General features: G+C 62.0%; 2 protein-coding genes across 4 annotated transcripts in view; both read left to right on the top strand.

Moving 5' to 3' along the window:
• The window catches only part of Vars2 (valyl-tRNA synthetase 2, mitochondrial), a 17136-nt gene extending 7113 nt beyond the window's left edge, over positions 1 to 10023 (top strand). For all 3 annotated transcript variants that reach the window (XM_023721835.1, XM_004624506.3, XM_023721838.1), the window contains exons 8-30: positions 1733 to 1814; positions 1962 to 2081; positions 2404 to 2515; positions 3105 to 3193; positions 4172 to 4262; positions 4502 to 4629; positions 4724 to 4827; positions 4956 to 5037; positions 5291 to 5367; positions 5438 to 5513; positions 5756 to 5861; positions 5993 to 6063; positions 6149 to 6274; positions 6386 to 6490; positions 6599 to 6667; positions 6762 to 6840; positions 6931 to 7058; positions 7165 to 7317; positions 7975 to 8181; positions 8936 to 9047; positions 9196 to 9371; positions 9485 to 9613; positions 9706 to 10023. In XM_023721835.1, coding sequence (XP_023577603.1) covers positions 1733 to 1814; positions 1962 to 2081; positions 2404 to 2515; positions 3105 to 3193; positions 4172 to 4262; positions 4502 to 4629; positions 4724 to 4827; positions 4956 to 5037; positions 5291 to 5367; positions 5438 to 5513; positions 5756 to 5861; positions 5993 to 6063; positions 6149 to 6274; positions 6386 to 6490; positions 6599 to 6667; positions 6762 to 6840; positions 6931 to 7058; positions 7165 to 7317; positions 7975 to 8181; positions 8936 to 9047; positions 9196 to 9371; positions 9485 to 9613; positions 9706 to 9801 — 2518 coding nt within the window. In that variant the 3' untranslated portion in view covers positions 9802 to 10023. The remainder of the gene's footprint in view (positions 1 to 1732; positions 1815 to 1961; positions 2082 to 2403; positions 2516 to 3104; positions 3194 to 4171; positions 4263 to 4501; positions 4630 to 4723; positions 4828 to 4955; positions 5038 to 5290; positions 5368 to 5437; positions 5514 to 5755; positions 5862 to 5992; positions 6064 to 6148; positions 6275 to 6385; positions 6491 to 6598; positions 6668 to 6761; positions 6841 to 6930; positions 7059 to 7164; positions 7318 to 7974; positions 8182 to 8935; positions 9048 to 9195; positions 9372 to 9484; positions 9614 to 9705) is intronic.
• LOC101584069 (small EDRK-rich factor 1) lies at positions 7 to 439 on the top strand. Its single transcript, XM_004624326.2, has one exon. The coding sequence runs from the start codon at positions 72 to 74 to the stop codon at positions 258 to 260; it is 189 nt and encodes a 62-aa protein (XP_004624383.1). The 5' UTR covers positions 7 to 71; the 3' UTR covers positions 261 to 439.
• Positions 10024 to 10692: the final 669 nt, after the last annotated feature.

Raw genomic sequence — 10692 nt, 5'->3', positions numbered from 1 at the left:
GGCCGCCGAGCGTGCGAGGGAGCCGTTGCTTGTCTGAGCTGCTCTCTCCTAGACGCGGCGGGGTGGTCGGCATGGCCCGCGGCAATCAGCGAGAACTTGCCCGCCAGAAGAATATGAAGAAAACCCAGGAAATAAGCAAGGGAAAAAGAAAAGAGGACAGCTTGACTACTTCTCAGCGAAAGCAGAGGGACTCTGAGATTATGCAACAAAAGCAGAAGGCAGCTAATGAGAAGAAGTCTATGCAGACAGGAGAAAAATGATGTCTGGCTCTTCAGGAAACCTGGGTGCTACTACCAACTGGTACCTGATATGCTCCAAGATTGAGGATTCTTTAAAGTAAACAAACATCACTTGTGTTACAACTCATCCTCATAAAACTGTCTACTTCAAGCTTTTTTTTTCAGCCTTAGAGTGATGTTTTAGCACCGTTCTGGAAAGAATAAAACACCATGCATGTGAAAAAAAAAAAAAAGTTAATGAAGAAAATAATTGAGGCCAGTAAGAACAATTCCCGTGTCTATGTGAATGAATGTTTTTGGTTTTCTTCCCTCTGGGATCTGTAGTCTCGAAATCCAGCCAAGCCACATTTTCCCCAGCTGGCTCATGGCTTGTAGTTCTGTGAGGTGCCCTTCTGTCTGTGTAGCCAGGCTGACCTTGCCGGCACGTCCTCGCCCCCAGTGGTGATGGGAGAGTAGACACAGGGCTGTTCTCTGTGTTTGCTGCGGGGCAGGGCTTCAAGCAGACTGAGCTACTTAATGCCAGTGCGTTTGAATCCTGCTGCTTCTGAAGGCGACATTGCCAGGGCTGGCTTCTCGCTGTGGAGAGTGTGGCCTTGTGTGTCCTAGCTGGACCTTGAACTCGGGTTTGTATCTCTCCTGCACCTTCTCTGTTACTGTCACTCACCTAGTCGCTGTGCTAGAGTGACACTAGGGACCCTGAAGTGAGGTTCTGTCGCTATTCTGTGGCTGAGGCCTGCGCAGTAAGCCCTCCCTCAGTGGCCTCTGGCACCCTCTCCAGCGTCGGGGGTGCTGCACTGGTTTTCTTCTCCAGCTCTGACTCTGAGGGAGTCCCATCCACGGTCTGCAGTTTACAGTAGTCGTGGGCTTTGCTCAGGGCTCGAGCCGCTGGCCTGGCTGCTGCTGCTCCCGGGTGCTGCCGAGTCTGGCTCTTGCTCTTCTCCTGGGGCGTTGTGCTCAGCCACAGCAGGTCAGCTGGTTTGCCGGCACCTCGGCTGCTCCGTGCTGACGGGAAATAAGGTACAGTGCGGGCTGGGTTGGCAGGTGGCCAGGGCACCCTGGTGAGGGGCTGGCTGGGTGTCGGCAGAGCCTCCAGCCTCCCGTCCGGGCGTGTGTCGTGCATCTGCATCAGAATGTGCACGTGTGCGTGCAGGCGTATGTGTGCCTGTGCATTTATGTCCTCTCTCACCTTTCTCGCTTAGCTTGCACCACCTTGCCCCTGAAGCATTCCTCTCTCAGGCCCATAGTGCGTCTGCCTTCTGTGCATCTTTCAGGGAGCGCCCTTAAGTGGCTGCCGCTGCTCGGTTCCTGTAGAGCCTCACACTTCTGATACCTTGGAAAGCCCCGCCTGGGTCTTCTCGCGGGTCTCCGTCAGCATCTAAAAGCTAGACCAGTGCCCACTTTACTTTCCTACAGCATGTGGCACCATGGGCATCATGGCACTGGGATGAGGGAGGGCCTTGGGACACGTTTGTGACGACTCACTTGGGGTGCAGGAAAGGAGGCGACATCTGCGAGCAGCTGCGCGCCCTGGGCTCGTCCCTGGACTGGGATCGGGAGTGCTTCACCATGGATGCCGTGAGTGTCCTGCGCCAGGCGCTGCAGGCCTTGTGCGTTTAGGGCTGTGGCTGGGCTGAGGCTGTTGGGCGTATTGGGCAGGGGAGGTGAGGCATGGCAGAGAAAGACTGCCAGGTGCTTCAGATGTGGACCCTCAGGTGCTTCCAGGGCTCCTCCGTGGCTGTGACCGAAGCTTTTGTGCGACTCTACGACGCGGGATTGCTGTACCGGAACCGCCAGCTTGTCAACTGGTCGTGTGCTTTAAGATCAGCCATCTCAGATGTGGAGGTGAGGTAGAGAAGAGCTGCCCTGGGGGAGGTCTTGGGCTCTTGAGCTAGACCTGCGGGCTGCCTGCCCCAGCCAGCAGCTGTCACTAAGGGGCGCACAGCTGTCCCAAGGCTCTGCAGCCTCTTCACCTCCACTTTCTGAACCGTCAGTAGAGGATGACAGAATGCCCGCCTTGCTGTCGCTAAGTGCTGAGTGAGCAGCTGCTGTAACTGTGCACAAGTTGGCTGCAGGGCATGGGCATGGCGCCCGCCGCAGGGCCGCAGCGTGTGCCCTGCTGTGCGCTCCCTGCAGCAGTGGCTCTGACTGTCTTGTGGCCCGGCAGGTGGAGAGCCGGGCGCTGTCTGGCCGCACAGAGCTCCAGCTGCCTGGCTGCCCCAGTCCTGTGTCTTTTGGACTCCTCTTTTCTGTCGCCTTTCCAGTGGACGGAGAGCCTGGTGAGTGTGGTCCTCAGAAGGCTCACTGGCTGACTCCTGTCCCTGTGATTTCTCAGGCTGCGGCGTGTCTCCCGAGGGAACCTAGGTGGTGTGTGCGAGGTGTGGGGCTCGCGGGGGCCTGGGGCTTGGCTGTGTCCTTGGGAGCTTAGTGGGATTTTGTAGTGCCCTCCATGCAGGAAGGCGACGGCAGCCCAGCCAGTTCTGAAGTGCGGTCTGTGTGCGTCCCACTGCCCCGCGGGGAAGAACGAGGAGCCGGGAGGGCCTCGAAGCCTGTTGCAGCAGAGGCTGGGCCCGCCCTGCAGCGCGTGGGAGAGCACTTGTGATGAGGGCCCTGAGGCCGAGATCCTGGCCCTGGCGGGGCCCTCGTGTCCCTGCTGCTGCCCCTGCCTCTGTGCCAGCCGCGTCCGTGCACCCTCCCCTGGTGCCGCTCGGGCCTCTGGCCCCTGTGCGTGCGGCTCCGGCTTGCCCTCCTCACCGCTCTGCCTCGGCCCTTCCCTGCCCTCCTGCTTCCACTTCTCCCCGATTTAGCAGTGTTAGGGTGCGGTGCGAGTGTGATGACCAGCTGTAGATGCTCAAATGTCCATCTCAGATGCGGAAGTCGTTGTGGGAACCACGAGGCCGGAGACGTTGCCCGGAGATGTGGCGGTGGCTGTTCACCCCAATGATTCCCGCTATGCGGTAATTAATACATAGTGTGCTGTGAGAACCCCGTTCGTACGCGGTGTGCTGCGAGAACCCCATTAGTACGTGGTGTGCTTCGAGGACCCCAGCCCTGCTCTTCCTTCCCTCTAAGGAACTGGCTCCTTTTTTTAAAAAAAACTTCTCTCAGTTGGGCTCTGCAGTGTTTTTATATATATTTTTTCCCATTGATTTATTTAGAGACAAGGTCTCGCTATGCAGATTGGGCTGGCCTTGTGCTCACTTTTGTGGCCTCCAGGCTGGTCTCGAACTTGCAGTGATCCTCCTGTCTCAGCCTCCCAAGGCTGGGATTACAGGCGTCCTCACGGCGCTTCGGGCACGGCATGTGGGACTTTGCACTTCCCGGGCGGGCCCCAGCCTTGGAGCTGTGTCTCCAGCCCTCCGCCGTGCTTTTAGCTCTCTCTGGACCTTGCCTTCCAGGCTGGCCTTGAGCTCACTGCGCAGCCATCAGAATGCTGGGCTTGTGCTCAGCAGCACGTATTGGGAATCTGTGCTGGCCCTACGGGGTGTGCCCTGTGCCTGGGAGCCCCCTCTTCTTCATGGTGACCTCTTCTCTGCTCAGCAGTTGCCCAGATACAGCCAGGCCCGCTCCCGTGTGAGCCACGCTCGTGTTGCCCTGGTGTCGGGCTGCTGCTGTACACATCCTCTCGGAGTGTCACGGGGGCAGCACGTATGCAGAGTCCAAATCTGACTGAAGACCCAGAGCCTAGGACCCTCTTCATCCTGCCTCTGGAGGAAAGGCTGGCTTAGCTCTTGCTTGCCTTTTTTCCTTCTCGGCCCCAGGGCTTAAACTCAGCCTTGCGCTTGCCAGACAAGTGCTTAATCTACTGAGCTATCTCCCTGGCCCCAGCTTTCTCTTGTCTTCACTTTCTGGTTTCTACTGTGCTGCGGGGTTCCCGTCCCAGAGCCCCCACCCCCCACCCCGTGGCCATTCCTGACCCCCTACTCTCCCCCCAGCACCTGCACGGGCAGCAGCTTCGTCACCCCTTGACAGGGCAGCTTCTCCCCCTCATCACGGATGCTGCTGTTCAGCCACATGTGGGCACAGGTGGGCACCAGGGCTGCAGAGGGAGAGAGCCATGGGGAGGGGACAGAAGCAGACAGCAGAAATAGCAGTAGGGGCCGGGGAGACGGCTCAGTAGGATAAGCGCTTGACAGGCAAACGCAGGGATCTGAATTCAGTCCCCAGTTCCGCAAAAAAAAAAAAAAAGAAAGAAATGGCAGCGACGCAGTCGGGGCCCCCACACACCTGGACAGCCTCGGACCTCCCTGCCCTCCTAACCCCAGGGGCAGTGAAAGTGACACCTGCTCACAGTCCTGCTGATGCGGAGATGGGGGCGCGGCATGGCCTGCGCCCTGTCAGTGTCATTGCAGAGGATGGGACCATGGCGTCACCCTGCGGGGGCTGGCTACAGGTAGAACCAAGCTCAGGCCTCCTCGGTCCCCTCCGCCCTGTCCCACTACCCCCCATCTCTGGAGGCCTACTCTTTCCTCCTCTGCGTCCTCCAGGGTGTCCACCGATTTGTGGCCCGGGAGAAGATTGTACTGGCACTGAGGGAGCGGGGCCTGTTCCGGGGCCTCCAGGACCACGCCATGGTGCTGCCCATCTGCAGGTAGCACCATTTTCTTTCCTGAGGGCCACCCAAAAGGAGATGTTGGGCTCTGTGGGTTCTGTCACTGCCATGCTGGGCCCTCAGGGAATGGCGTCCTGGTGAGTGGGACTCATCCTGATTTCCTGCAGCCGCTCGGGGGACGTGGTTGAGTACCTGCTGAAGAGGCAATGGTTTGTCCGCTGCCAGGAGATGGGGGACCAGGCTGCCAAGGTGAGGCTCAGTGCAGGGAGGGACTGGGCCCGGGGTGCAGCCCCTGGGCGGGGATGGAGGAACAGGTGCCCAGTGCACCTTCCGTGGCGGTGAAGGCACTGCATAGGTGGGGGCAGGGTGGCCCTCACTCATGCTCGGGGTCCTCGTGGGAAGCTTTTGAGGCCCCCACTGGGTATGGAGCCACCGCAAGGCCCCTTGCCTTGTCCTGGAGGTGCAGGCACAGTGGCACTGGCAGCAGCCCCTGTCCATATAGGCCGTGGCGTCAGGGGCCCTGGAGCTCCATCCCTCCTTCCACCGGAAGAGCTGGCAGCACTGGTTTGCCCACATCGGGTAAGGCTGAGGGCAAGGCCCACGGGTGGGCAGCACTACGAGGTGCTGAGCTTCACGTGTCCTTTGGTAGGGACTGGTGCATTTCCCGGCAGCTGTGGTGGGGCCATCGGATTCCTGCCTACCTGGTCGTCGGGGAGCATGCAGAGGTTGGTGGCAGGAAGCCGGGTGTGGGAGAGCTGGAGAATAGCAGGGTCTGGCCCAGTTCCTCTCTGTCCCGTGTTTCACAACCTTGGCCTGGTCGCCGACCATGGTGAACGCTCCCAGCCCTTGTGTCTTCCTCTCACTCCGAGAGGGCCAGTCACTGAGACTGCAGGAGAACACAGAACGAAGGCCACGTTATGCCTGCTGCTGTGGGTCCTCCTCATGCCGTCACTTCTTAATTTTGCAGGGTGGCGAAGAGGACTGTTGGGTGGTCGGGCGGTCGGAGGCCGAGGCCAGAGAGGCTGCAGCAGCACTGACCGGAAGGCCAGGGGCTGAGCTGACCCTGGAGAGGGGTGTGTGTGGTGCTGGTGGCATGGGTCAGGGAGAAGGGGTGTCTGGAAACCCAGAGGGAACAAGGAGCCCTTGACTCTGGGAGGTGCTGGACACCAGGGCTCGGGTGTCCCCACCCCGTTCTCATCCTCAGACCCTGATGTCCTGGACACATGGTTCTCCTCGGCTCTTTTCCCCTTCTCTGCCCTGGGCTGGCCCCGAGAGGTGAGGCGAGTGATGGAGGAGGTGGCCAACAGGGCCCCCAGATTCAGGGAGCTGGGGATCCTTTACTGCCATCTGTTTCTCCCAGACCGCAGACCTTGTGCGTTTCTACCCCCTGTCACTTTTGGAAACGGGCAGTGACCTTCTGCTCTTCTGGGTGGGCCGCATGGTTATGCTGGGGACCCAGCTCACAGGCCAGCTGCCCTTCAGCAAGGTAACTGCCTGCAGCGCCCCATGCCTGTCCTTCAGCCCCCTTTCCTTGACTCACTTCCTGCCCAAACCCCATAAAGGGAGAGGCCCAGCTCCCACTGTCACACGTCCCCAGGTGCTGCTCCATTCCATGGTGCGGGATAGGCAAGGTAGGAAGATGAGCAAGTCCCTGGGGAACGTGCTGGACCCGCGGGACATCATCCACGGGGCGGACCTGCAGGTGAGCATGCGAGGCCAGGCTGCAGGCATGGGGTGGGCTGAGGAGAAAGGCCTGCTGGGAGGGGGTGGCAGCAGGGGGGCAGCCACGTGACCCCCCTCACCTCCCCAGGAGCTGCAGGTGAAGCTGCGAGCTGGGAACCTGGACCCTGCAGAGCTGGCCTTTGCAACCGCTGCACAGGTGAGACCTGCGCCGCCAGGCGTCCTGCTCAAGGCCTCGACTTCATCTGTAGCAGCTGGCTAGGCATCTGGCTCCACGTTTTCCTTGGTTGCAGAGAAAGGACTTTCCTCACGGGATCCCTGAGTGTGGGACGGATGCCCTGAGGTTCACACTGTGCTCTCACGGAGTGCAGGGTAAGCCGGTGAGCTGGCAGCGGCCCTCTGGGGGGCGGTAGGATCCGAGGCTGGCCCCTGCCAAGCGCGCTCCCTCGCCTCTCCCCGCAGGGGGCGACCTGCACCTGTCTGTCCCTGAGGTCCAGAGCTGCCGCAGGTTCTGCAACAAGATCTGGAATGCCCTGCGCTTTATCCTCAGTGCCTTGGGGGAGAATTTTGTACCCCAGCCCCTAGAGGCGGTGAGAGAGGCAGCCGTGTGGGGGCGGGCGGGGGTCACGCGTCCAGGGCAGGAGGCAGGTGAGCCGGGCGCAGGATGGGCCCCGACGTCCCTCCGCCCGACCCCAGCTGGCCCCGTCCTCACCCGTGGATGCCTGGATCCTGAGCTGCCTGGCGCGGGCTGCCCGTGAGTGTGAGCGTGGCTTCCTCGCTCGCGAACTCCCGCTCGTCACCCACACCCTGCACCACTTCTGGCTGCACAGGCTCTGCGATGTCTACCTGGTGAGCGGCCGTGAGCCCGGGCTGCGCCTGAGAGCGCTGAGGTGGCCGTCCCGACTGCCCCCAGCTGGGCACGGGAAGTGCGGGGAAGCCCTGGTGCCCTCTTCCCGGGGGCTGCTGCCCGTCTGTCACCTGGACAAATGACGGGGACTTCCTCCAGGCTTGGGGGGGACAGTCCCTGCAGTCGCATGGAGGCCATGGGCCGGCCCACGCTTGGGGTCCTCCCGGGACCAGAGTCACGGGGTGGGTGGGGGAGGGGCTTGTGACCGCACGTGCCCAGCGTTCCCAGCACAGCCCCTCGGGTGGGGGTGGGGTGGGGTGGGGTGGGGTGGGGGCTGCGCCTTTCCCCGTCCCCAGCAGGGCCGGTGCTGCTGCCTCCGCTGGGCTCACTGTTTCTCGGTTCTGCTGACTCCCACCCCTTATGACGAGCCAGCCCTGACTTTCCCTGAACCTCGGGCCCCCCTGGGACCCCATTCTCGCCACCTCTGGGAGTCGCTGCTCTGGGCTCCCCATGTGTGTGGCGTGACACCGCTCTGGAGACGGGTGGCCCACGCGTGCCGGGTGCTGCCATCCCTCACCCAGAACTGGCCCGCTGGGCCCCTCTTGGGACCTTGGCTGCGGGACAGCCCCTCAGGGCTGCGTCTGACCCTTGGCCCGCAGGAGGCTGTGAAGCCGGCGCTGTCCCTGGCGCCCCGCCCCCCAGGGCCTCCGCACGTCCTGTTCGCCTGCGCGGACGTCGGGCTCCGCCTCCTCGCCCCCCTGATGCCCTTCCTGGCCGAGGAGCTCTGGCAGCGGCTGCCTCGCGGGCCGGGTGGGCCCCCCGCCCCCAGCATCTGCATCGCGCCCTACCCCACTGCCCGCAGCCTGGTGAGTCTGGGGCTGGGCCTGTGGTGGTGCCGACTGCGGCCCGGAAGTCGGGTGGTTCTGCAGGTGGCAGCCGCAGGGTCTGGGGGCAGCGACAGCATGGGGCAGGGGCTGGGCTCTTGCCAGGCTGCTGCTCCTGACCATGTGACTGTGCCTCAGTTTCCCCCATCTTTAAGATGGGAACAATAACAAATGTCACAGCAGTGATGAAGGTTGAGTTAGCAACAGGGTATTCCCAAGATCTCAGCCTAGCTGTAATGACGACGATAAATGTTACAAGTTCATCCAGAAATAGATTTCCTTGAATGTCGGCTTTATAAATTTTGAAAGCTTTAAATTATTATAATTATTATTAATTTTTGTGTGTGTTTTTGAGGCGGGATGTCACTATGCAGTTCAGGCTGGCCTTGAGCTCACTTTGCAGCCCAAGCTGGTCTCAAACTCACAGTGATCCTCCTGCCTCAGCCTCCTGAGTGCTGGGGTTACAGGTGTGCGCCACCACACCCAGCTGAGTAATGTGTAAATTCCAACTGCTTGGTCTTTTTCAGTCGGTCGTGAAACACTCCAGCCAGTGTCTCCTCAGCCTTCTCAGTGGGTTCCATGCCATTGCCCTGTTCCTGGCAGTGGAGCGTTTTAGGTGCTGCCGAGGGCAGCTCTGTTGACCCAAGGCCTGAGGCTGGGTGGGTTGGAGATAGGGTCCGGAGGGCTCGTGTGGGTTCCCAGGACCCCCTTTTCCAACTATGGGTCCCCTTGGCAGGAGCACTGGCAACAGCCTGAGCTGGAGCGGCGCTTCTCCCAGATCCTGGAGGCTGTGCAGGTGCTGCGGGCTCTCCGGGACACCTACCAGCTCACCAAGGCCCGGCCCCGAGGTAAGGGACCTGGGCATCTGCAGGAAGAGGGGGCTGCTGGGGAGAGGGCAGGCCTGGGCCAGGGCAGGATGGCAGGTGAGGTGGGGCTGACACCTGGGCCCTGGCGTCCCTCCGTGCCGCCCGCCCGCCCGCCCACCCTCTTCCCCAGTGCTGCTGCAGAGCTCGGAGCCAGCGGAGCAGGCTCTCTTCCAGGCCTTCCTGGAGCCCCTGGGAACCCTCAGCCACTGTGGGACTGTAGGCCTCCTGCTCCCGGGGGCAGCAGCTCCCTCTGGCTGGGCCCAGGCCTCTGTCAGTGACAGCGCTGTGCTCTACGTGGAGATACAGGTGACCGGAAGGGACGGGGACTGAAGAGGGGCCCAGGCAGAGGGGGCAGGGCTGGGGAAGGGGTCGCTGCGCTGGTGGAGTAGAAACAGCTTAGCTTTTCCACGTGGACCCAGGGCCTGGTGGACCCCCAGGCCCAGCTGCCCCTGCTGGCTGCCCGAAGGCACAAGCTGCAGGAGCAGCTCAATGGCCTCATCACCCGGACTCCATCAGAAGGGGAGGCGGAGACTCGGAGGCTGCAAAGGGTGAGGCTCGGGAGGCCACGCGGTGCCTGGGCGCAAGGGAGCTCGGGCCAGGCCGGGCTGTCAGACCCTCCTCACCCTCGTCTCCACACCAGCTCTCTGCCCTCCGGCTGGCACTGTCGAGGCTGGAGCAGGCGGCCTCGCACCTGCAGCAGCTAGTGGACAGCCCTCCCGGCCCCAGAGAGTGCTGAGCTCTGGCTCAGACCTGGCCTGAGGACAGTCATCGTCAGCTGTCGGCGAGGGGAGCTCGGAGACCTCAGTGTGGCCACCTGCCTTGCTCGGTGGGTGCAGAAGCCCGCAGGACCGGCCATTCCACCGGGGCTTGAGGGCACGTGCTGTCTGTCTCCTAGCCTGCTCCTGTTGGCCCACCTGGACGTGTGGGAATGAGGAGATTGAGATAAACCCAAGATCCCGTGTGTGTGCCTGTGCTCCTTGGTGCCGCTTTCCCCTGCTGGGGACTCTTGCCTCTCCGTGGTCCTGGGAGGCTCGGCCGAAAGCGGGGAAGGCTGCCCGGCTGCAGGTTCCAGGCCACGTGGCAGGCAGTGGGTGCTGGGCTGCGCCTACCCTGCTGGGTGCGTCCCAGGGCACAGTGCCCCAGCAGCTCTGGCCCCTCGTCCCCTCCCCAGCTGCAGGGCTCCCTGCTCCTTGGTCTGTGCCCAGCAATGCTGAGAAGGGGCTGCAGGCTGCATGGGGAGTGGGCTGTGCCTCTGGCCAAGGCCACGTGCCAGAGCCCCACAGCCGCCATTCCCCACACCCTATCCAGGCTCCGTGGAGTGCAGGTCCTGGTCCTCTGGTACCCAGGTCGCTGGTGTGCAATGTATGGCGAGCGTGTCCCGAGTTGCCCTCCTTCCTTGGAACCCCGCCCAAGACCCGTCCACCTGTGCTGGCACACAGTGTGAGCAGCCGCCTGTGGCCCATACCTGTCACCAGCTCTGGTGCAGGCCCTGTCCGGCTGTGGCAGCCAAGCTTCGTGGTGAAAGCGACTTCAGGACAGCTCTGCCACCACTGGGGTGACCAGGAAGGGCTCTGGAGTGGGGCCCCCACTTTTAATGTGTTCACCCAAGGTAATTTGTATGTCCCTG

The sequence above is a fragment of the Octodon degus genome, unplaced genomic scaffold (genome assembly GCF_000260255.1).
Source record: "Octodon degus isolate 3935 unplaced genomic scaffold, OctDeg1.0 scaffold00005, whole genome shotgun sequence".
Taxonomy (NCBI): Eukaryota; Metazoa; Chordata; class Mammalia; order Rodentia; family Octodontidae; genus Octodon; species Octodon degus.
This window is presented reverse-complemented; position numbering and strand designations above follow the sequence as displayed.